This window comes from Papaver somniferum, unplaced genomic scaffold, assembly GCF_003573695.1.
Source record: "Papaver somniferum cultivar HN1 unplaced genomic scaffold, ASM357369v1 unplaced-scaffold_148, whole genome shotgun sequence".
Classification (NCBI taxonomy): Eukaryota; Viridiplantae; Streptophyta; class Magnoliopsida; order Ranunculales; family Papaveraceae; genus Papaver; species Papaver somniferum.
In genome coordinates, this window is record NW_020624154.1 from 700169 (window position 1) to 726710 (window position 26542).

The following is a 26542-nucleotide window of genomic DNA, read 5'->3' on the forward strand; positions in this document are numbered from 1 at the left end:
ACAGCCACAATCATCTCTTGCATCTCAATACCAAACCAGATGATATGAGAGACCAGTATACCGCAATCATCTCGAAATCAGATGATATGAGCCACAAAGTGCTGGACTGGAAATGCTGCAACTCATTGCGGATGCCTACGTACCCTTCCCTACTCTAAAGGGATCAAGTACTGACCGTAATTCATCCTCGAAGGAACAACAACTTAAGGAAAACTCGTTTGCAAGGCCATGGCCTAACAATAATGGTAATGGCCTGGTCTGTATAGGCCGTTCTGTCAAAATGCACAAAGCTTGCGTATTATCGAGTCCGCGACATGGCATAGTGATGTCTTCGCATCATATGCTCCATTCGCAAGGCTTCACAGCTATAAATGAGGCTTACACATCATTTATAGTCTTTCGACTAAGCTATGAAGCTTACTTGGTGCATGGTCCGCATATGCACCTTCAACTAACTGCCCCTCCCTATATATGTTAACTTACCATTTCTACAACTTAGAAAAGGGAAGCGGATTGGCATGCTTGCTTCACTATTCATGGATGTTTCCATGCGTCCCTGAATAACCGGCAATGATTGCTGGGTTTACTTCAGTGTTGCATAATGATTGCGCAACATTCCTTCTGCCGGCTTGCTCTGGCGTATTGAAAAATGATTATGCAATAGTTAGTCTGACATATTGCACAGTGATTGTACAACACTCGTTCTGGCTATTGCACAATGATTGTGCAATATTTACTCCGGCATATTGCACAACGATTGTACAATATTCACTCGGCTTGCCCTCTCTAGCCTGATGCACAATGATTGTGCAATATTGTCCCTAGGCCAATCGTCCGTATAATGTGCGATGTTTGCGTTGCATCGTCCAAGGCCATCTACCCAATTGGCCTAATGCATAATGATGATGCAGCATTGTCCCTTATCCAAATGCCAAACATAATGCGTCATTTTGGCGCGATATTGTCCTTAAGATAATCTACCTTTTACCAAGCAACAAAATCTTTGGATGAAGCTTCATGTCAGGCCATGGCGCATCTTTTAGCATGCGCCATGCTAAAAACACGGGGTGTTACATCGTAGTTGTAGTTCATTATTTCTTCTCATTCTTCGGGTCTTCAGAGTGATACTTATATGTCTCAACATTCCTAGACTTTCTAGTCTAACCTAAACGAAGTTGACTCTATTATTTAATCAAGCGACTCTAGATGAGTTTTGATACTAAAATATGACAACTACACTTGAAATACCAACGCTTAGTGAGTTCAACCGTGCTATGCTCTAACATTACTGATCTTTTGTATGTATAAACTCTTACATACCGTATATCAAAATGTACATATCGGACAAACAAATAATACAAATGATGTTCCACTAAATTTTACTATTAAGTTATTTTCTCAAGAAAATTGATTGAAAGTGTAAAATCACAACATTACGAGTATACTCTTCCTTAAAGAAGGAAGAAAAGTAAAAACAAAAAACTATTAACGTTGCCTTATCCATAACACCAACCGTAGAAGAAAATAAAAGTCAATAAAAAGGTCAAAACATGAATGAAAGAAAGAAACAAAAAGATGTTGACTGAAGTGGTTTCCAACTTTGGGACAGACACTTGCAAATGTGATAATGATTCAGATCATTGCTTGTATTCAGTACCTGCTCCGGTACCTTCTGGTAACCCTTCCACATCCATGTAGCTTCTGGGACTCTTGTCCCTGAACCTTTTCCTTAGACTCAACTTCCCATTTGTATCGAACCAGGCACTTACACATGTATTTATTTTTATTTTTACTTTTCTTCACATCAACTTTTAATTTAATATACAATTTATGCTGGTGGTAAGCATATTACCGCATGAATTTGGTCGGGTTATAGAGGGTATACCCACCAAAATTAAAAAAAAAAAGGTCCATGGTGTAGAGGCATTGGTTCTTTTTCATAAACATCTCTCATATCGACATAAGGGTCAAATTTGACATTCTTGTTGTCATCCTACTTCAAATGATTTAACGACAAACTTATGCGCACCAAGTATCAAGCTTGGTAGTGCTACGACACATCCTCTGCTTTGTACTGCATTGCACTGGGCACTCCTGCAGCCCACTATGTTTTGTTTGTCGCGAACCTATTTCTGAATGCTGGAAAAGGTTTGCATATCCAAACCTATGTAGAAAGGTAATTAATTAGTACATAATTATATAATTACCGACCATATATAAGTAACAAATTCTAAAAATACTAATCAACACTGTCTTAATCTCGACTCAATCAAGGGTTAAAAAATATAAACCCACAATACAATTATTAAAGGGTATCAAAGATTTCTTACTTGGACAAGAGTTATATTATCACCCGTTTCTCGATAGTTCTTTCGAAAGACGTCTCTCAAATTATTGACCAAAAAGACAAGGCAAGCAGTTCCCATGAATATTTATTAATAGTATGGACATTTTGAAACAATTGAAGGTATTTGGCATCACCAAGTTCCATGTTCTGTCCAGGAATATCTTCGTACCAAGAATAAACATTAAGAACGATGTAGCAGTTCACTTGATTTCTCCCGAGGATAAAGGAATTGGTCTTTTCTCACTCCCATTAAAGCAGTCCATCAATTATGTTTGCCTGAAGAATTTCAACATCTTCTCTTCATTTTTAATTTATCCATCCGGATTATCTTTAGGCAATTTAGTAGCAGCCTTGAACTTAACCTTCATTTAGGCGTCATTCCATCCAAGAAAATTCAAACCCAAGTCTTTCAAGGTTTCTAATCAGTTTTGGGGTCATAAACAGCATCTACCGAATCTCCAACCACGGGTAAAACCAAAACACGTACAACATCGTCTGGAATTATTACCATTTTGCCAACGGGGAGATGTAATATATCCGTCTCGGGATAAAACCTCTCAACAAGTGCAGATATGGCAACTCTGTCAACCTCCTGATGAGCAGCTCGAACTGCGATATATAATCCAGACTTGGGCACAATTTCTTGAACCTCCACACATTTCCCATCCAACAACCAACTTGACATTATTTCATGTAAATTGTGGAGCTTCAAAATTCTAGCATCACGTTCAGGATTCTACACAGTAAAAATATGTTGGTGAATACGTATAATATGTTGAAACAAATTTTACCAAAAACCACAACATCATCATTAAGCGATGACGCAAATTTCAGCAGCGATGTGTTCTTCGTATCCAAATGGGAGTTTACCATTATGCCTGGGTAACCCATGACCGACCTTTTTAATCGGAAGCAACTGGTTAACAATGTCTTTCTTATTATTTTTCTTCTTTTTATTCTTTTCGGCCCTTTTTCGTCCCCCTCTACTGAATCTGGTTCCACACTTAGTTCCTCATGAATTTGGTAAACAAAATTTTTGACGTTTTCCCCGCTAAATACTTCAGTTTCACCAACATTATGCGATAAAGGTTGAACATCATCCGATGAATCGGAAGGTTCTGCAGTTGATTCCCTGATAGCAATTTCTCCCTCATATGAAAAATTACTAAGTCTTTTGATACTTTCTCTCTCTATATTTTATTCTTCAAGATCGCTAGTTTTACCACAAAATTCTTCAATTCTAATCACATTCTCCTTCATTCTGAAATTGGAATCAAAAGTTTGGATTTTGTGAAATTACTACTAAAAGGTTAGGTAATGGGTGATGTCGCATATTAACATTAACTGACATAAAAGGGAAACAATTCAAAAGGATGAGTGGGAGTGGGAAGTGGGGGAATAAAAACGATTTGGTTTCTTCAGAGTCTGGTACTTTCAAGTTGAAAGCACAAAAACAAATACCAGAAATCTCATATCCCTTTTCGACTACTGAGATAAATTTGTTGGTCTAGAAGAAATCACATCCGAAACACAATCGTGGCCAGCGCCCTAAATCTATCAACACAATTTCTGTTAAACATTGAGAATGAATCAACGACTTGGGAGTTGGGTGTACAAATTCTAAATATTCATATTGTCTCTTTTAACTTTGTTGAACAGTCAAAACTAATGAGTCAGACAGAATATCAACCTAACTCGGCGAACTTAGCATCGGAATAATTTAAAAAAAAAAATTAAAAAAAACACAGAAGAGTCGATGTTTGATAGTGTTCATCGCTAAATAGAAGAATTACATGCAACTATCCATGGCCACCATTAACCATATTTTAAATAAATTATAAAACTACTGAAGTCAAAACGCTAACCAAAAAGATGATGCAAAATCACCTGGGGTTTCGTATTGGTGCCATTTATTCCTTTTCCCTCAATCTACTCGCCAAATAGGGTGCTTATCCCAACCTTTTCGGACCGGCTACAAAACCAGAATTAAGTAGTGCTTCGATTATACATTTGGATTGTTTTTCCCATGGTTTTAACAACAAAATGAAGAATGATTCGTGTTATTTTCGATAAACAAAATTCTTTGAATCTAAGGTAATTAAAAAAAAAATTATATATCTCTTGCAATGGAAAGGTTTGAATTGTTAAGAATTTTGTGCGATGAAATTTGAAGTCAATATATTATTTCAGGATAAAGAGTAAAATCGGTATTTTATTGTTCCACCGTAACACCCCATAGCCATAATATTGACTAGCATTAGTTGGTTTAAGCGCAAACCACATTTCCATGCACCGTAAACCATTTGTCTTATATTTGAACCATAATATTGGGCATATCAAAAACTTTATAGGCATACAAAGTCATTTTCCTAACCTGGGTGTATTGATAAGGGGTGTCTAATGGGCATGCAATAACCTATACACCCTTAAACACTTCGAAAATATTGATTTATAGGCTTTAGGTTCGGCTGACTCGTGTTGATGAGTTATCAGCCGAACTTCCCGCTGTAGACTGAATTCTTTCGATCTTGTTTTGATCATAACTTCTTCGTCCAATGTCGGAATGACCTCATTCTTTTTGCGTTATCTTCGTATTTTCATTCTCTTGAAGATGAAGATAAAATCTACTTGATTTTAATGGGTTAAAATCTACGATTTTCATTATATAAGCTGAACCATTAACATTTTTTATTCCTACTCAGGAATAGGTTCGGCTTACATCTATGAGCCGAACCAACCCATTGATGAACAGTTCGTCTTACATCTATGAGCCGAACCTCACATAATTTTTCTTCCAGATCACACAGGACTAGGTTCGGCTCATTATGATATTTTTAAACAAGCCGAACTAGTTGGTTCGGCTCATAACAATAACACTTTCAGCTTGCCGAACTGTTCATTAGTTGTCAATATCTAGGTTTCAGATCAAGGTTCGGCGCATAATTTAGTTGCGTTGTGAGCCGAACCAAAGATCGGCGCATAATGTTGTTGTTTTTTTAAGCCGAACGGTTCTTCAAATTTTCAGCCTGAAAGTGTATATGAACAGTTCGACTGATACGATTTTCATTATATAAGCCGAACCATTAACATTTTTTATTCCAGAACTCTCAGGAATAGGTTAGGCTTTCTAGGAAAATTTTATACAAGCCGAACTAGTGTCTAGCAAATGTTCGGCGCATACTTAAACAGTTTCAGCTAGCCGAACTGTTCATAAAGGGATCGGTTCGGCTCATAAATGTAAGTCGAACCTTTTCATCCTCCAATGGTTTGGGAATCATTGGTGTAGTTGATGTGCATTTTCCTAGGTTTTTTAGATGATATATGACCCTCCTCATCCTCCATTGAATCAAGAATTAGAATTTTCTCACTTTCTCCTTCTCTTTCTCTCCTTCTTAACCAAACCAAAACTTTGATTTTTTTTCCTCAAATTTTTCATCTAAACAACTCTTATAATTCAGAAAATTATTTTAATCACTAAACAAAATATTTAATCACTAATCAAGATTATTAACACTAATACGTAAAGGGCAGATTTGCCATTAAAAAAAATTTGGGTTAAGGGGTTATCTGATTTTGCTATTTCACAACCTTTTTTGTCTTCATTCAGTATGCCTTGGAAGATTTTGGTATGCCCAATATTATGGTTCTTATATTTAGCTAAGATTACATGGGCCTCTTCTTCATTTTCGTGTTCACATAGAATAACTTGGCCCGTTCACTAAGCTGTGGGCCTCTTGGCTACCATTTTCGGTGATCTCTCACACACGAGTCACGACCACTAGTAGGATCACTACAAAATAGAAATGGTTCCAATTTCATAACGGACTTGGACTTATATGACCTCTGAACTTGAGGTGACATGTATCGATGAATTTGGGAGAGTAGAGTTCTTCCATACAAGAATCATCTTATATGTTGACTTCTTAAATATTTGATTCTTAATTAATTCTTATTATACTCGTTTTAAATGCGAATTAGTTAAACTTGGTGCCATTAGAAAACTCATAGCTAGTGACAAAGTCTGGCTGGGGTTAACTCCAAAATACTTGTAGTTGTAGATGACTCACTCCTCAATTTCTTAGTGAATGTATGAATCTTCATTTATATTTTGTTTGCTGGCCCTGTTCTTCTTCCTATTAAAATTAAGCATATGTATGAAACTTTCATGTATCAAAAGATTTCATACATCTGTATCGAGTAGTATAGTCAACCAATAATATGGAATCAAAGATTAGAGTAACCAATGCAGACTAACCCACTACTGCACAATATCCCATTGTGGAGTGGTGTGGGGTTCCAAGGTACTAATGCTTAGAGCACTTCCTCAGCAGTATTTGCCCATGGGGTTAGTAATATGCAACACAAAGCTTACATACAAAATATTACGCACTGCTTAGCCATGGGGAACCACAGTGAAACTTAAAAGTACACTCTATGATCTAGGATACCTGCAAGAGATCATATCTTTGGCAGAGTAGAACTGCGCTCTGCGATTCTCCTTCCAATAATAGTAAATCGGATCCCAATAAAGTCTGACACAACGCAAGTGCAAAAACAAAAAAAGTATGAATATGAAAAGAAATATCTTCCGAAATATCTTTCTTGTGACCGATCAAAAAAAAAAGAAGAAATATCTTTCTTGTGGATTGCACCACCGGATTCCACCACTGAGTCCTTTCTCTCTAGTTTACATGCAGTCTCAACGCTTAAGAAGTCAAAAAATTGTGGGGGAAATTGAATATATATATATATATATATATATATGAAATGCATCAAATCAGACGACTCAGACAGTACCCTTGCATTGAATACAGAATACGGAGCTTTTAAGGTATATATTGCCGGTATTAGTTACCTACCTAGCATACCAAAACAGTATTTAGGATGGACAATCCGTGTAAAGATGTAATCTTGATAGTGCCTTACACTTGGCTAAAGCAAAATGATCACTCTGTAAAGTTTTACCTTATTGGGACGAGCTAGATTTTGGTTGGTACACCAACAAAACTTTCCATCCAACACTAAAATCTTAAAAGTTTCTCAAAATCTTATGAAGATCATCCGTATGTTATATGTGTTGAGACATAGAGAATCTCCTTCTTTCCTAATCCTTATCTGCAGTATCTACTATTTCAGTAATGCGTGCGAGTGCGAAAACTTGGAGATGAGTTCATGCCTTGGTTTTCCTATGAATCGTCTCAAAGTACATCATAATTGTAGGTAGTTTAGTTGCGAGTTCATAATATGAATAACTAACCAACACCAGTACGCCAGTCCCTCAAGTTTGATGGACTCAGTTGGGTGAAAAGAGTTCTATAAACTGTGTGCCAGAGAGGAGGGTATCCATGTCGTGTTGACGAGACCGTAATGGAATTATTAATCAGAGGAAAAGGGTTGCACTTTACATGCCCACTTGGAAGGGACAAGTCCAGCTAAACAAATCAGAGGTGTGCGTTGTGAATTTGTGATTGTGAAAGGGATTATTCCATGTGGCACAATCATGCTTTCAAACATGGTCTTAGGGTCCCATTCAAAAATGAGATTACATGAGCTTAGTGGAGTCTCCAAATTGATGGAATACCACTTAAGTAGTAAACGGAACTTAACTTTGATCCTCCACTACAATCTCTAACATAATTATTACAGACCCTACTCGCTACTCCCCCAATCTCCCATCTTTAAAATACTAGATTCTCCTTCGATTAACATGACCAGATTATCCATTTGTATTTCACTAAGTGAATGATTTTACTTTTGTATAGAACTATCAATGGTTGAAGTTCAAATCGACAGATGATACCATTACAGACAGCGGAATGTGCTAACTTTTCATGAGAGTTTAATACACAATAAGAGAACAGTGTGTTCAAATGACAGAAGAATGCCAGATAGTGATTGGAGAAATGAGAGTCTGAATAAGATTTGTTTATACCACGTATTGTACACTGTCAACATTTCAATCTCTTTATGGAGTTAAACCTTTTAAGTAAAAAGTTAAGGGTATCTGTACTCAATTCATTTGACACCAATACTTTAATAAATATCCAATAGATATTTACCAGAAGCTCCAAAACCTTTGATCGAACCTTTTATTCTGGCACTTTACTTGCCTCTATATATACACATTGCCATACTAACTAGTTTACTGGAATCCACACTCAAAAACAAAAAAATAAAATAGTTATGTCTTCTTCCCTTTCTTCATCTGCTTCTTCATATGGTGTTTCAAGCTTCAATTCAAGAAAACTCCTGCATAGTCCGATATTCCCGTTCTCGAGTAACACGACGGCACCAAACAAAGGACAGGGTAGTGATCCGTCTGGTGTGAATATAGGTGAAACCCGATTTGATTCGAATGTAGTTATGGTTCTGTCAGTTCTTCTATGTGCATTAATTTGCTCACTAGGGATAAATTCAATAATCAGGTGTGTGCTATGGTGTAAGAATAGAGTTTCAACGGAGTCAAATCAAACTACAACGATTCGGCTAATTAATACAGGAGTCAAGAAAAAAACCCTCAAGAGTTTTCCGACATTAACATACTCCGCAGAGTTAACTTTACCGGGGTTAAACACAGAGTGTATTATCTGTCTCTCTGAGTTCGGTCCAGGTGAACCTCTGAGGATTTTACCCAAGTGCAATCATGGGTTCCATCAACGGTGTATTGATAAATGGTTAATGTCACACTCGTCGTGTCCTACATGCAGGCATAATTTAACCGATACTTGTATGAAAATGAGTAGTAGTAATCAAGCTAGCCCTTCTGGGCCATCACCACCACCGCTGCAACAAACAGTTGCCGAGGCATCACCACTGCCGCTGCAGCAAACAGTTGAACCCCAGATGTCAGTACCGCCGCCTCTGCAAGAAACGGCTTTAACAGTGGACTCGGAGGTGTCAGTACCATCACCGCCGTTGCAGGGATCTATTTTGACTGTAGAACCGGAAGGCTTAATACGCAGCTACCGCGGTCATAATTGATCATAAGGCTAGTTACATGTACATATAAGTATATATAACTGTGTCATGTTGGTAATCTTTGTACAAGTTAAAGTCTAGGGATTTATTAGTTGAGATTCTTGTAGAGTTTTTCTTCAATTTTCCCACCAAAAATGTATGCCACCTGATAATGTATATATTTATTTTATTTTATTTTGGATTAATTAAGTTTCTCTGAATGTTTCCCTTCCCTTGTCTAAAGATTATTCTTCTGCTTCATGTTTGGAATTCTTTTATATTTTTTATTTTCATAAGACGTTGCTTTTTGTTTTCAACATATCATAACTAAGAAATAAAAAGGGGTAAAGAGGATGTGAAAAGAAGAAAAAAAACTATGAACTTTTTCTCTTGATTGGCAGAAAAAAAAGTAATGAAATTCTATTCTTGTCAAATAAAGATCTAGTAGAAGCAATGGAGGGTGATAGTGAAACACACTTTGGACCTTCAAAATCAAGTCAGGTACTAAGGTGAGCTTTTCTTTACATGTCTTTTCCTTCTCTTAAGGGTTGTAAATATTCTTTCTTTTCTCATAACAGATGAGTATCATTCCATAACCCTAATCTCACTCGTGACCTATCTAGTCAGTGTTTTTGAATCACTCAAGATATCAATTCTAATTCACACTAGATATGGCACAATCCATTTCTCCTATTTCATCTTAAATAGGGCCAGTGATTTCACTCAACGAAGTTCCTTTTCAAGGGGGGACTTCGTTGCTGCTTAACCCCATTTAAGCTCCATACTCTCTGTTGCTAAAAAGAGATTTCACCAACTAACAAGTAACAACTACTATACCCAAAACTTTTCATGTTTCCACTTCCTTTCTGCAATAATGTCTAGGGCCCAGACATTCGGACCCGTTAGGTGTAACAAAGAGTGTCACAACACACTCTTATGCAACCCATGTGCAGATGATGACAAGAGCAAATACATGCACCATTGCCCTTACTATATGCGTTGAATTTAAAATTCTTGATGATACCAAAAGCTTTCATCTCGATCAACATAAATCATCATCTAAGAAATTCAGCCAGCCATTACACCACTTGTATAATATTATGATCATTAACAGAAGACGGGATTTTAGAAAAAGTGCACACAAACAGCTTAAGATGATTTGTATATCAAAACCTCGTTAAAATGGGGAGAGATGTCATAAAAGTCGCACTACAAGAATACCTAGCTTAGACTCCCACCATTCAGTTTTATTTGTCTCAAAGATTGTATTTGAAAAGAAATACAGCCAAAAAAAGAACAGATAGTTTGGGGTACACATAGTGACACCAATTATAGTGTTCTCAAGCAATTTTTATTTGGTTGGTAAATATAGTAAACCCACAAAATATCCTTCAGAGTCCTAACTATTTCAGTTTTGAAAAGAGCTTTGGCGCAACCTGTGTGGCAAAGAAATAATTTCAGCATAAAATCTAAGATTTAAACTTTATTGTCAAATGTAAAGAAGATGAAAGAGGAAAAAAGAAATAATTTCAGCATAAAATCCAAGATTTAAACTTTATTGTCTATGGTAAAGAAGATGAAAGTGGAAAAGAAGAACACTTACACATTTGTCAACACAGGACCAGTAATCGAAGTACTGTCCTGTACAATGCTTAGTATCATCGCCTTCAATCCTTTTAGTACAATTCTGTGGATGCATAATAATTGATATTAAACCAGGGTTCACAACTGTCATCAAATGATATATAATTGCAACATCCCTAAACGACTAATAGGCCCATACTTGCTTCATATTCGCATAAGGCACTATACTTGCTTTGAACAAATAAGCCCCTGAAAACAGGCAGATGTAAATCACAGGTGGGAAGACCTCCAGAAGAACTACTCAAGCCCATATTGCACCCAGCTAAATTTTAAACAATTTACAGGTTCCAATCTAGAACTATCTAAAATCATTCATCTCTTTATGATCTTAAGGAAACAATAAAATCTATAACAGGCCAAGCATACTAATATCTAATATTTGACATTTAGGAACAGCAAAAGCAAGCTGCTCCATAAGATTGAGAGCATTCTGTTGTCAAGGTAAGCTGATCAATGACTCAAATTCCGAAGTGGCTGAATTGGGCAAGGCAATCATGCATTTGACAAAGCAGCCGAGATTTCTATGAAATCGATGATGCTTGGGTAGAACAATTCATACAATACAGTTTGAGCAGTCCCTTGTCAGGAGTGCATGAATCCATAATGATAAACTAAGTAATAATCTTACCTTATACTCAAGTAAAGCTTTTACACACTTTGGCTTGCATGATTCTTCCAGATACTCCTTGGGGTTAATAGGATCCTCGTCCGCCCTAGATATATATATATAGAGAGAGAAAGATCAGCACTCTACTGAGAGATTGAACTAAAAAAACATGCAACTCAACAAATAACAAAACCCTCGTTAAGTTATCCATGCGAATAAGCAGACAATAGAATAAATGGTCCATTAACAGACATCTTTATTTTACATATTGAGACAATTTTCTCCATTTCATTCATCAAATCAGGTATAGACAACCTATAGGCAGTGGACTGCTTGATAGATAAATTCAACAATGGAAACAATATCTGCCTAATGATGACTATCTCCAACTATTGATTTTTAATCCAACTCAACTTATTTCTTGTTTCAAATTTAAATTGCTCGTCCTATATAAATGTAGTACGGAGACGTGCTCACAGACTCAGTTTCAACTGAAAAAAGTCATATATGAACCTAATTGATAATAATTCTGTCTAATTTATTATGCATCATCAAATAAAGATAAACAATCTTCAATTTCATATCCATATCGAACAGTTACACCATATCAGTTTCAATTCTAAAAGAGATAAACATATTTGTAAGCCAAATAAAAGCTAAGAAAGCATGGGCCAATATAAAGATGTTAGGTTTCAAAGAGCGATAACAATCTCGTAGCAGTAAAGCTAATAAGAACGGCAGACAGTGAAAGATGGACCAAAAGATTATACAAGTGTGAGAGGCAGATCAAAATGATCAATTCTAAGTGGCGTGACATTAAAAAACAATAGATGCATTAACGGATGATGAAATACTAAAACAGACTACTCACATGGAAATCGACGACTGACTTTATGCAAATGATTTACCGATACCCCTGCACAAAGCAAATAGAATGTTCTGTTTTCAGCGTCCAACAACCTAGATAAGTACTCATCAAGAAGGATATCAAATCTAGATCAGTTTATCTTTAAAATGATGGATATAAAAATTACAGATTCAAATTGCAATCCAGATTGTAAATTGACAAAGGCGAAGAAAATTAGAGCTTTCATTTTCTATATCGATCTAATCAAACAAAATCGATCTATCGGGAATTAAAAATGAGAAACCAATATACCTGATCAGATGAATCGAAACTCTAGCGAAAAGTTCTGACGGGGAGAGAAGCGATACAGGACTTGGGAGACGAGAGAGATGAGACGCGGATATCTTTTAGGTATTTTTCTCTTTTATTGCTGACTCGGCGACTAAATAGTTTGGCCCGTTTGCAGACTGACCACATTTCTCACGGAAGAAGTTTTATCTCAAGGTTGATTTCCATGGGAGTTGCACAAGAACCGACCCCATCTAATCGAACCCGCCTGAACCCGATGAAAGACTGTAACAGCTTGATATGTGGTTCGTAATTAAAAAACTCGAAATAGATGGTACCGTCTATGATTTTGATATAAAAATCAACTGCAACCGGCTTTAAATCGATTGCTAAAATTGCTTATGATCACTCTTTGCACAATCTGAAAAGATAGGTGTGTTGTTCTTTTTCTGAATGTCAAGCCAAATAGATTGACATGCATGAATAATATTGCTACTCCCGTGGATAAATATGGATCTAATAATAACAATGCTATTGTCACTAATGATAGTCAACAATTACAGGTTCACAAATGGGATCCACCGGATAGAGAATTTATTAAAATTTATATTGATGCATCATTCCTTAAGAGCGTCCACAGTGGTGCGAGTATATCCAAAGACCAAAGACTAAAAAAAAAAGATCAAATTTGGGTTTAGTCCGTCATGTGGCGTAGTGGGAAAAGAGTATATTTGTTCGCGCGTTGATAAAGCTTACGCCTGGAATCAGGCGTTGATAAAGATAACGCATGACATGGGGCGTTTGTAAAGATTCCGCCCGACATATTCAAAAATAAAAAAAATGGGGCGTTGATAAAGTTAACGCCCCAAGCAAAGTTTTCAAATGAAGTGAGTAAAGATCATGACTATATCAACGCCCCAAGAGAGGCGTTAACATTATGTACGCCTGGGTGCCCGGCGTTAACTTTACGTACGCCCCATCCAGGCAGACATTATACCAACGCCCCATCCAGGCAGACATTATACCAACGCCCCATCCAGGCGGACATTATACCAACGCCCTGCACCAGGCGTTAACTTTACGAATGCGCGGCTACAAACAGACATTATACCAACGCCCGTCGGGTAGGCGGACATTATATAAACGCCCGACTATATTTGGGTTTGGTCTTGATCGCCGATCAAATTTGGTCTGGGTTTTACTCTTTGATCAAATTTTGATCGATGGTCCGTCCCACTACGCCAGCCCACTCGACTAAAAATTTGGGTTTAGTCGTCCACTGCAGTTGCTCTAAAACACCTTGTATAGGAGGGATTGGACTAATAGTGATTAATTTTGCAGGTCACTGCCTTGGAGTTAAAGGATGCTTCTTCAATGGAGGAATGATAGATGATCAAGAGGTGGAGCAGCTGGAATATTTGGCCATGAAACATGCAGTGGAATGGGACCAGAGCTGTTTTTGAGTCTGATAGTGAAGTTTTAGTTAAGTCGATAAAAAAACAAAATTCTTATGTTTACTAGATGATACAGAGAACTATCCTTAACATCAAATATCTCTTGTAAAATCATGAGTTTTACTCTTGTCAAGCAGTAAATAGGTTTAAGAACTGTCTGGCAGATAAAGTAACAAAGAAAGCCAAAATTGATAGGATATATTTTGAATATGTTAATAATTTTCCACAGGATATTCTAGATTGGGCAAAGGAAGATTTCACAATATGTAATCATCATATTTAAATTAATAATAATCCTTTTTAAAGAAAAAAAAATCTTATCTTTTACGGTTCTTCTTCGGGTCCCTTCTTTCACTCTCTCTCATCCCGTCTCATTCTTAAAATCTTACCAGTTCTATTCATCTCCAGTTATTTTTCTTTGATTCAGTCCGTCACCCCTACAAATATTTACCTAGAACTGTAATCGGTTAAAATCGTAATTTATCTTCAACCCGGCCGACTCAAATCCGGGGGTCGAATATAGGTCGCACGAGAATAGTCTTAAAAATAAAAATCGGAGGAGTAGCGGTTTTGTGGATGGTTTTAGTTGAAACCCGAACCGACCAACCCATGTGCAACCCTAATTGGGGTTACCAGTTACCGTACCAAACAAATAAAACTTCTATCCTATGGGTTTGGTTAAACCGATGAAATATTATAACTCCTACCGCAATCTCCGTTTTACGAGAGGGTTCTACCTAGCATTATTTTTTATTTGAACTGTAATTTGGGCATACGAGAACTTTTGGGGCATATATAGTGATGACCCATAGTGATAAGTGGTGTCTAATGTGTGGTTAAGTTACTTAAATATCCTTGATTAATAAATTATATATCTTTTTTTTTAAAATTCCCTTAAAAAAAAAAAAATTCTTTAAATTTAAAAAATTCATTTTTTTTCTTTCCTCTTTTCTTCTCTCATTACAAGGAAATGTACAACACAAGGTATTTCCCACAAATCCTATTTTTTTGTGTTTGATTGATCGATTATGTTTGAATCGAAAAAATTAGAGTTTTACAACAGTTACAGAGCGAAGGTCGAGCTCTCATTTTTATTCATTCTAAAAGTGCTGATGAATAGTTCGGCTGATAATTAAACACGAATATGTTAATCGAATTTCACTTTATGAAGAACAAATGAAGAATATTAAGTTCAAATGTCCTATTTTTTGCTCGAATCTGTCGAACCTAAATTATGAAATAAATACCTAAAAAATAGTTCATGGATTTTGGCAATTAGGGTAAACGTACCAGGTACGTGTACCCTCTTTATTCTTAAAATCCAGGGACTTTTGGTACAAGTACCCAAACAGTTCACGATATTCCATATTCTGACAGTACACGTACCCAGTACGTGTACCCTCTTGTAGACTTCGATATTCGATAAGCTTGTTTCACCTATAACTTCTTCGTCCGAATTCGGAATGACCTCATTCTTTATGCATTCTCTTTGTCTTTCAATTCTCTTCAAGATGGTGATGAGAAATCCTGAATTTGAATGAGTTAAGCTTGGTATTTGACCCATTTCTTGATTTTGAGCACTTTTGCTCCTTTTTGCTTTTGTTCGACTTGGATACTTGGAGTACTTCTTTTCTTAGCTCATTTACAAAATTTTTCACTCTTCTTGAGATGATTCACCTAATGGAAACAAATAAAAGAAAACAAGAGTAATAACAAGAAAATATGCAAGAATTATAGCTAAAACAAGTATGGAATGAACACTAAAATTATATGAATTATGCACTTATCACAGAAGTAATGAGGATTTCGCAAGAAAGATGGTATGCACCATCTATATATTCAACACACAACACTTACAGTTCCGCGCTGAGTAGGGAACCTAACGTAGATGGCGACTTTTGGACCAAGGGTAAAAAAATCACTTTACGACCTAGGGATAAAACAGTCATTTTATAGTCCAAGGAAAACTTGTCATTTTGTCGGATGTCCAACCCATTCGAGGTACTCAAGCCCATGAGTGCAGTCAGTTAACAGGCCATATAGAGGAGCGTGTGAACTTAAACACAATTGATTCAGTGTGAAGCTCAAAATTCTAGCCGGGAAAAGGTTCAAGACGGAGTTCAACTCCGTAAGAAAGAAAAGCTAGCTCAAAGCTGAAAAAGCCTAGTTAGGACTAGGAGATTACATCGATCCAAGGTGAAGATTTTCATCGCTCCAAAAGCGAAGAACCTCCATCACTCGAAGGCGAATAACCTTCATCACTCCGCGAAAAGCCTTCATTGCTCGAAGGCGAAGAGCCCCTATCAATCTGAAGTAAAAGGCCTTCACCACTCTATGGTAAATGGTATTTGTCTCCCACAAGTCTCAATTTATCACATACCGGCCATGGAAAATCTCTTAGGTTAAAGACTCCTCGACATTATCCTGGGTCTTTAGCCAACAAACTATCAAAGACTCCCAGGGTTTCCCCAAATCTATGATAGAACATCAAGAATCCTTAGCGTTACCACGGGTCTTGGGTCGAGCACATGACTCTTTCGGTTATCATGGGTCTCTCAGAAAACCGGAGAAGTCCTTATTGTTATACGGGGTTCGCAGGGTGTTAATGTGCATCTGGTAGGCTAGGAAAAGACACCTATAATTATATTATCCGCAAGTATACGGTGTCTACAATGTACAATACAGTAAGCACGGATCGTTCCCACAGGGACTTGGTTGGTGTGAAGATGAATTTCAAAGCCTAACTAATACTGATTCGAACAAGAAGTAATAACGGGGAGTTTGTGTGTCGAAACGACAAGATGATGACAAAGATCAAACTAGAAAATTCAAATAGAAATATGGATGCGGAAATACAAACAGGAATACAGAAATAAAGGATTTAAACACACAAGTAAAATGCACTAGGATAATTGAATCCACCACTTAACCTCTACTAGAAAATCCAGTTGTCGACAAGGTTCATTTTCCCTTATGGAGAACAGCGATAAAGATACAAGTCTCTCGCTTATTCAATAAGGAATCAATTCATAATATATATGGTTTAACATCAACTAGAAGTATCAATCTCTAGCATTAGTTGTCTTTCAACAGCACAACTAATCACAGATTAGAATAGATCATGTAAGCACAGGTTGAAGCTACAAGATGTAATTACTCTAACAACTTAGGATGCCTGACATACTAAGTGAAAGTTATAAATGGCAGCTCTAGGTTGAAACCATTCTTACTCAATGAAACACATCAGGAACAATGTCGAAAACATGAATAATCTGGCAGTAAATCAAGGGCTTCATCTATGTCCTAGCTAAGAAAGTTAGAACATAACTATTGTGAAACCAGAAAGCATATGAAGTTGTGAAATTGATAAACTCATTGACCCAATCACTTCTTTATTCAACTGATTTCTACTAAGTCACTCACAAACATAAGCAAGAGATGGAAACAAGGAATGGGAACTGATTTCTACTCCTACTCCTCACTCCCTGCATACCCAATACACACCATAACCCCTCCTTTTATACATAGATTTCTCCCCCTTTTCCCAATCCCTAATATCAACGGAAACAATATAAAATTCTTGGGATTTTGTTCTCGAAACTGACCACTTTGTAAGACTCTTCATTCATGTACCGCCACTGCATTATCTTCACCCATTTGACTGATGTTGATGTTGTAGAGAACTGAAAATTCAGACCTACCTTATCACGCCTGACCTTGTCTTTGACTAACCCAATTTTTGGATAAACTTCATTATGAACATCCACCCTAACCTTGTCACTTACTTGTTGGATTTGTTGGTGTTTGAAAGGAGAAACAAATTCAGACCTCTAGCTTTCAGTTCTGTCACTTTTGAAAAGCAGTCAGACGACCTAATTTTCTATTTTATAGCCTAGGGTTATGACTGAAATGGATGGTGAATAATGAGAGAAAGGGTGATTCGCAGTAGAGAGAGATGAAATTGTCAATAACGATGGACGAATTGATTTGATATGAACCGAAATAGAGATAGAAAGAGATAAGACTGATAGAGTTAGGGTTGTCTCTGGTTCTCAGATGATAGAGAGGGGATTGTCGGTTGCGTAGGAGAAAGTGAAATGAAAGATGGATTAAGGGTCTGTTTGGGTGTTGCACATGAATACATGTTTTTGGTATATGAGAATGGAACTTGGACCTGGCTTCCTTTCTTTAACTCCCAACATGGGTATCACTTGGATTTCGGCCCATTACTTCATTTCATGATCATATAATTCTTCTTCTTGAGATTCTCATCCACTAATAGATCCATTAGATTCACAAGTCTGCTGGCACCCTGGATGCCTTCTCCACTACACGTGTCTGCTTAACATCGACCTGGTATCTAGCTTGACAGGGCATTGTGGCTCCACTTCCTTCATAGCACGTGCTCAGACCTTTCTTTTCATTCCCCTAGCATTACAAAACAAAAGTCAGGAAAATTTCCACACATTTTACTCGCAACGAACAAGAACTACAAAATACATAATTTGGCATAAATACAAGCAATTAGTGCAACAAAGTACCATAAATACCTACAAAATGATAAGAATGTATGCAATATTAGGTGCCCATCAAATACCCCCAAACCTGCCTTTTGCTCGTCCTCGAGTAAAACACAAAACCAAAAGAAAAGTCCTACCTACACCACTGTCGCTGGTCAAAATATACCCACAAAGTTATAGGAAAAAATATAAGCTCAGATTCCATGAAAGTGATACCTGCATTCAATTTTAGCTCACAACAATTGGATATCTCAATCTAGCTTTCAAAGGCACAATTCCAGCACTGAAACAACTAAGGACATGTGATAAGAGTGTAAAGTGTATCTGCCTTATACATGCATAGAGAATGATTTACTCTAGGAAGTTATGACTGCCAGTTACTAAGAGATAGTTTTTAGGCTAAGAATTGAATTCAAAGCCAAGCTAGATGTCCGGCTTTACGAGAATTGTGAATGTTCTCCTGATGAGTTGGTGATATTTCAGCTTACCCGCGTTGTACATCAATGGCTACACCCTCCTTGCATATTACAAGACTATTTACAACACATAACAGCAAAGAACCTTGACTGCAATATTTACATTGACTACTCTCTTTTTTTGAGGCAAGAGAGACACTTTAACAGTTTTACTGAAATAGAACATAATAAAACAAAGGATACTTCTTTTTTCTTTCTTTTTCTTTTTCAATTTTTTTTTTTTTTTGATAAGCTGATTTTTCTTTTCTTTTCTTTCTAAATCTTTTTGGTGACATTTTTCTTTTTCAACTGAATTTGGAGTAATGAAAGATACAAAACAAACTGACACAACAAAACTTTACACAAAAACAGAAAAAATAGATTACATGACACTTTTAGCAAGAGGCGGACCTTTTCGATGCACCCGGTAAAATTCAATGGTTGCTTTTCTTAACATATCCTTCAACTTCTATCCCAGCCAACCAAAGAACAAGCTAGTCAAGTCTCATTCAGTATTCTAGATGATTGGCAGCCTACTTAACCTATGAAACACCGACGCTATACACGCTTGGAAGATCGTGCATGTGCAAATTTTCTATATCACAATGTGAATTGTGCTAAGATCAGGGGTGCCTCATCATCTAGACTAAGAATCCTAAGATATCATACATGCACACAAGTATCACAATTCAAGGTAAATGAGCTCCATTTTTCATTTTCATTTTTTATTAGCTTTAAGATGTTATCTATTCACAAGATTCAAGCATACCAAATCACTACAAAGTTCATGTGATATCTACTCTCACCCCCAAACCTATGTTAAACACTTTCCTTAATATTTCTAAGGATTCGCAAAGCTATAACATGCCATGAAGATAAAGAAGAGGTTAGAGAGTACCAGATCCAAAAAATGTTGCCAAACCAGAGACAGTAGAGTGTTTCCAAAGCAAATAACAAGGTAGATATCACAACAACAACAAAAAAACAGATGCTATGCAAAACAGTGAAAAAGATATTTTATCAAACCAAAACGAAAAAGAAAGCAAGAGAAAGAAAATGGAACTCTAAACCTTGTATGTACAAGGGTTGATCAGTTCAATACAGATAAACAGGGTCTTCCATATCGGTTATTTCAATTTCAGGTGGAATTGGTTCAAGGAACGGCTTCAGTCTATGCCCATTGACCTTGAAAACTTTCTTAGTTGCTACATCTTCGAGTTCTACTGCTCCATGAGGAAAAATTGTTCGCACCATGAACGGGCCCGTCCATCTAGAACGCAATTTACCTGGAAAAAGATGCAAGCGAGAGTTGTACAATAGAACTTTCTGGCCTGAAGTGAATGACTTGCGCAAAATGTGCTTGTCATGGAACACTTTTATTCTGTCTTTGTACAACTTAGCACTATCATAAGCATCATTTCTAAGCTCTTCCAATCCATTGAGCTGAAGTTTCCGTTGAGTACCTGCCTTATCAAGAGAAAAGTTAATCTTTTTGATAGCGCAACATGCACGATGTTCTAATTCAACAGGTAAATGACAAGGCTTTCCATACACAAGTCTGTAAGGATACATGCCAATATGAGTTTTACATGTTGTTCTATAAGCCCATAAGGCATCATTCAATCTCAAATACCAATCTTTTCTAGACGGGTTAACCGTCTTTTCAAGAATATGCTTAATCTCCCTATTAGAAACCTCTACTTGGCCACTGGTCTGTGGATGGTATGGGGTTGCGACTTTATAAGTTATGCCATACTTGCGAACTAATGACTCAAAAGACCTATTGCAAAAGTGTGAACCAACATCACTAATTATAGCTCTAGGTGTGCCAAAACGAGAGAATATGCTTTCTTTTAAGAACGAAAGTATTACCTTGTGGTCATTTTTTTGGTTGCAATTACTTCTACCCACTTAGAAACATAATCAACAGCAACAAGGATGTATAGCTTACCTTCAGAATTGGGAAACTGACCCATGAAGTCACTTCCCCAAACATCAAACAGTTCAACAATCAAAATAGGGTGCAATGGCATCATGTTTCTTTTGGAAATACTTCCTAGTTTCTGACAGCGTTAACAAGCAATACAATAAGCATGGTAGTCTTTGAATAACGATGGCCAATAAAACCCACTCTGCAAGACTTTTGCCGCAGTTTTCTTGCCACTGAAATGGCCTCCACATGCATGGTCATGACAGAAAGATATCACATCTTTCTGTTCACTGTTGGGGACACATCTCCTAATGAGTTGGTCCGGGCAATACCTAAACAGGTATGGGTCATCCCAAAAGAAGTATTTAACTTCATCCAAGAACGTAGAACGGTCTTGTCTTGACCAATGCAAAGGCATCCTTCCCGTGGAAAGATAGTTCACAATGTCAGCAAACCAAGGAAACTCAGACACAAGCATCGACTGTTCATCAGGAAAAGACTCTCTAATAAGCAAGGAATCATCAAAAGACTCAACATTTAATCTAGACAAGTGATCAGCAACCACATTTTCAGGACATTTCTTATCTCGAATTTCGAGATCGAATTCCTGCAATAACAGTATCCATCGGATGAGACGAGCTTTAGCATCCTTCTTAGAAAGAAGAAATTTCAGAGCAGCATGATCAGTGTATATGATGACCTTAGACCCTATCAAGTATGATCTAAACTTGTCCAATGCAAAAACAACAACAAGCAATTCCTTCTCAGTTTTTGAGTAGTTAAGTTGAGCATTATTAAGAGTCTTGCTAGCATAGTATATCACATATAGAAGTCCGTTGACGCGTTGTCCTAAAACAGCACCAACACCAAAATCAGACGCGTCACACATGATTTCAAATGGAAATTTCCAGTCAGGTGGTCGGACTATAGGGGCTTGAATTAGAAGAGTTTTGAGTTCTTCCCATGCACGCACACAAGCATCATCAAACACAAAAGCAACATCTTTACCAGGTAGATTACACAGTGTCCTTGAGATCTTACTGAAATCTTTAATGAATCTACGGTAGAAACCAGCATGGCCTAAAAATGATCTAACCTCCCTCACGGAGCGAGGTTGCGGCAAGTGTTGAATGAGGTCAACTTTAGATTTATCTACTTCAATGCCTTTTTCAGAGATGATATGTCCTAGAACTATGCCTGAGTTCACCATAAAATGACACTTTTCCCAGTCCAGAACCAGATTTTTTTCTTTACATCTAATCAGCACAAGAGTGAGATGGTTCAAACATTCATCAAAAGAAGATCCAAACACAGAGAAATCATCCATAAAGATCTCAAGGAAATTATCTATCATGTCAGAAGAAATGCTCATCATACAACGTTGAAATATGGCGGGTGCATTACATAACCCAAAGGGCATGCGACAATAAGCAAATGTACCATAAAGACATGTAAATGTAGTCTTTTCCTGGTCCTCAGGTGCTATGTGAATCTGGTTGTAACCAGAATAGCCGTCTAAGAAACAATAATGACTATGCCCAGATAATCTTTCTAACATTTGATCTATGAAAGGGAGAAGGAAGTGATCTTTCCTTGTAACTACATTCAAATTCCTATAATCAATGCAAACTTGCCACCATGTGGTTACTCGAGTAGGAACTAACTCATCTTTATCGTTTTGAACTACAGTAACTCCTGACTTTTTCGGCACAACCTGAATAGGACTAACCCATTTGCTATCTGACATCGGGTATATGATACGCGCATCAAGAAGCTTAAGGATCTCACCTCTAACAACTTCTTTCATGTTAGGATTTAGTCGCCTCTGCATTTCCCTAGATGTTTTAGCATTATTTTCAAGATTTATGTGATGCATACAAACTGTGGGACTAATACCCTTAATATCCGAGATTGTCCATCCTAAGGCTTTTTTATGCTTTCTAAGTACTTTTAAAAGCTTACTCTCCTGTTCTATATCTAAAGCAGACGAAATGATTACAGGAAAAGTATTAGAAGAACCCAAAAATGCAAATTTAAGAGTATCAGGCAATGGTTTCAGTTCAAGCTTTGGTGGCTCAACAAGAGATGGGACAGACTTGGATTCCGAGAGTAGAAGTGGCTCCACTCTAGATTTCCATTTAGTGGTGTCCATGAGAGGTGCAGATTCAAGCAAAGAAGTCACTTCACTTATGTATTCATCATCAAACAGATCCAAGTTAAAATTGTTCAAACAAGCATGTAAAGGATCGACAGACATGTTAATAGACAACGAATCCTGAACCAAACTTTCAATCATGTTGATTTCATGCACATCATCATGATCATCAAGATCTAAATGTTTCTGGCTAGCATTAAAAACATTCAACTCCACGGTGATGTTGCCAAATGACAACTTCAACACTCCATTACGACAATTAATAATTGCATTGGACGTCGCCAAGAAAGGACGTCCTAAAATGACAGGAATGTGACAGTCTGGATTCTGCACATGCCGAGTATCTAATACAATGAAGTCCATAGGAAAATAGAACTTATAAACCTTAATCAAAACATCTTCTACCACACCACGTGGAATTTTGAGATCTGTCCTCCAATTGCAGAGTTATAGGTGTTGATTTTAACTCTCCAAGACCCAACTGCACATATACCGAATATGGCAGTAGGTTCACACTTGCCCCTAAATCTAGTAACGCCTTATTGACCGTATGGTCACCTATATTGCATGAGATTGTTGGACAACCTGGATCTCTAAACTTAGGTGGAGTTTTGTTTTGAATGATAGAACTTACATGTTCGGCCAGAAAGGCACGCTTGTGCACATTCAGCTTTCGCTTTTGTGTGCACAAATCTTTCAGGAACTTAGCATAAGCAGGAATCTGCTTGATTGCTTCGAGAAATGGAATGTTAATATTGACTCGCCTGAACAATTCCAATATCTCACTATACTGTGTTCCTTTCTTTTGTTTCTTTAACCTTTGAGGAAAAGGAGCTACAGGCACATTTGATGTCACAAAAACATCAATATCAACAAATTTTTTAGATCTAGGGACATGCTCAGATTCATTTTAAACAACTGGTGTATCATGCGACGTTGTATGAAATTGTGACTTAGACATAGACTCACTCTTTTCAGGCATGCTTACATTGTTATCAACTGCTTTACCACTACGAAGAGTAGTGAAAGTATGTGCAGTCTCATTACAAGTAGACGTACTTGCCTGAAATGTGCCTTTTGGGTTTTGTTCAGGCTGACTTGGAAACTTACCATTTTCCCTGTCATTAAGCGCATCACGGATCTGACCTATCTTAAGTTCTAGACTTGTAAAACGTTGGTCAGTGGTCTTCTGATTTTTCAAAAGATTTTGGGTCAACAAACCGACACTTTCTTCAATGCTTGATAATTTCTTTTCAGAAGGGTGTTGTGTGTACGATTGTACCTGGGGGTTCCTAGGATATGAATACCCTTGTGCGTTTCCTGATGCACCCCCTTGTACAGGGCCCTTGGACCATGAAAATTTAGGGTGGTTCCTCCACCCTGGGTTGTAGGTCTGTGAATAAGGGTTATGTTCTTGCTTTTGATACAAAACATGGGCTTGTTCAAGTCTATCCTGAAATGCAAGTATTTCTCGGCAACTGTCCACTAGATGGTCAGAACTATTACATGCAGCACAAATAGACATTTAGACATGGTCACGGAGAGTAGTGGCAGTAGGTTTCACATTCTTCTGAAGCTCTAGCGCCTCTACTCTCCTAGCCAACGATGCAATTTTCGCATTTCCCTCAAAGTCGGACTCAATCCTATGAACATTACCTACAGGGGCAGTCTTTCTAGGTTCACGAATGGACTCCCACTGCTGAGTCTTTTCAGCAACTTCGATTAGGAAAGTCCAAGACTCATCAACACTTTTGTCAATAAATAAACCGTTGCACATTGACTCAACTGTTGTTCGGGCGGCAACATCTAGACCTTCATACAAAATTTGCACAAGTGTCCATTTTTCAAAACCATGGTGAGGACACTGAAACAATAATTCATTAAATCTCTCCAGGTATTTAGCTAAGGTCTCACCCTCTAATTACACAAAGTTATTCAGACTTTGATGAATGGTCGCAGTCTTGTGATTTGGGAAGAACTTTTTGAAAAATTCTTTCGTAAGATCATCCCATGTCCTAATTGACTGTGGATGCAGGGCATATATGAAAAAGTGGGGGCACAACAACCACACCCAACAATTCGATTAGCAATCTGTATGGACAAACTCGAATATACTTTTAAGAGAATCAACAAGACTCAATCAAGTAAAAGTATATCAACGAGTTTATATCTCTCTCTTGATTTGATTTACTCAAGCAGGAACTGCGAGTTCTAATCAAATACAAGGAATAACTCGGATGGTACCAAAGACCAATATCCGAGGATCAATCAATGACAATCAACAACCAAAGGTTGGATTATTCTAATTGATGATCTAACGCACAACCTGTATTATTTCAATTATAAAGATAAAACAATATAATGCGGAAACTGAAATAACACAGACACCAGAAATTTTGTTAACGAGGAAACCACAAATGCATAAAAACCCCGAGACCTAGTCCATACTGAACACACATTGTATTAAGCCGCTACAGACACTAGCCTACTCTAAATTAACTTTTGTCTGGAATGTTGTTGAACCCCAATCAATCTCACACTGATCCAAGGTACAGTTATGCTCCTACGCCTCTGATCCCAGCAGGATACTGCGCACTTGATTCCCTTAGCTGATATCACCCACAACTAAGAGTTGCTACGACCCAAAGTCGAAGAATTTAATAAACAAATCTGTATCACACAGAAAAGTCTACGATAATAGATAAATCCGTCTCCCACGAATATACCTACGAGTTTTGTTCCATCTTTTGATAAATCAAGGTGAACAGGAACCAATCAATAATACCAGACTTATATTCCCGAAGAACAGCTTAGTATTATCAATCACCGCACAATAATCTTAATCGACGCGGCAAAAAAAGATATTGCGGAATCACAAACGATGAGACGAAGTTTGTTTGTGATTCCCGAAGAACAGCTTAGTATTACAAGTATTTTCCTTGTACTCGTACGATAGAAGATGCAAGATCAGATCACACAACTACGATAAAAGTAGTATCGGTCTGGCTTCACAATCCCAATGAATTCTTTAAGTCGTTAACCTGGTTTAGAAGAAGAAACCAAAGGTTAAAGGAGATCGACTCTAGCTTAGCATAACTAGTATCACACGGAATGTGTGGGTATTAGGTTTCCCAGTAGCTAGAGTTCCCCCTTATATACACTTTCAAATCAGGTTTTGCAATCAATGTTAGCTTAGTAACAAAGCATTCAATGTTCACCGTTAGATGAAAACCTGATTAGATTCAAGCTAATATTTCTCAACCGTTAGATCGAAAACTTAGCTTGTCACACACAAATGAAATGTCAAATTTTGGGTTTAATAACCGTACCCAAATATT

At 37.3% G+C, this 26542-nt stretch overlaps 2 protein-coding genes across 2 annotated transcripts; one reads left to right on the forward strand and one right to left on the reverse strand.

Moving 5' to 3' along the window:
- Positions 1-8476: 8476 nt before the first annotated feature.
- On the forward strand, positions 8477-9533 carry LOC113335439 (RING-H2 finger protein ATL78-like). Its single transcript, XM_026581485.1, has one exon. It carries the CDS (start codon positions 8531-8533, stop codon positions 9326-9328), a length of 798 nt encoding a protein of 265 aa, XP_026437270.1. The 5' UTR covers positions 8477-8530; the 3' UTR covers positions 9329-9533.
- An 894-nt stretch (positions 9534-10427) lies between these two features.
- On the reverse strand, positions 10428-12912 carry LOC113335434 (cytochrome b-c1 complex subunit 6-like). The gene is made up of 5 exons (XM_026581483.1): positions 12715-12912; positions 12427-12471; positions 11577-11661; positions 10908-10991; positions 10428-10740 (listed from the first exon to the last, which is right to left on the reverse strand). Coding segments are annotated over exons 2-5 (204 nt in total). The 5' UTR covers positions 12429-12471; positions 12715-12912; the 3' UTR covers positions 10428-10707.
- Between the last annotated feature and the right edge of the window lie 13630 nt (positions 12913-26542).

Coding starts and splice junctions, on each gene's coding strand:
- LOC113335434 (XM_026581483.1), bottom strand. Junction 10,992..11,576: donor AAGCTTTACTTGAGTATAAG/GTAAGATTATTA, acceptor ATGCATCCACAG/AATTGTACTAAAAGGATTGA. Junction 10,741..10,907: donor GGTCCTGTGTTGACAAATGT/GTAAGTGTTCTT, acceptor TTTGCCACACAG/GTTGCGCCAAAGCTCTTTTC.
- LOC113335439 (XM_026581485.1), top strand. CDS start 8,531: ATGTCTTCTTCCCTTTCTTCATCTGCTTCTTCATATGGTGTTTCAAGC.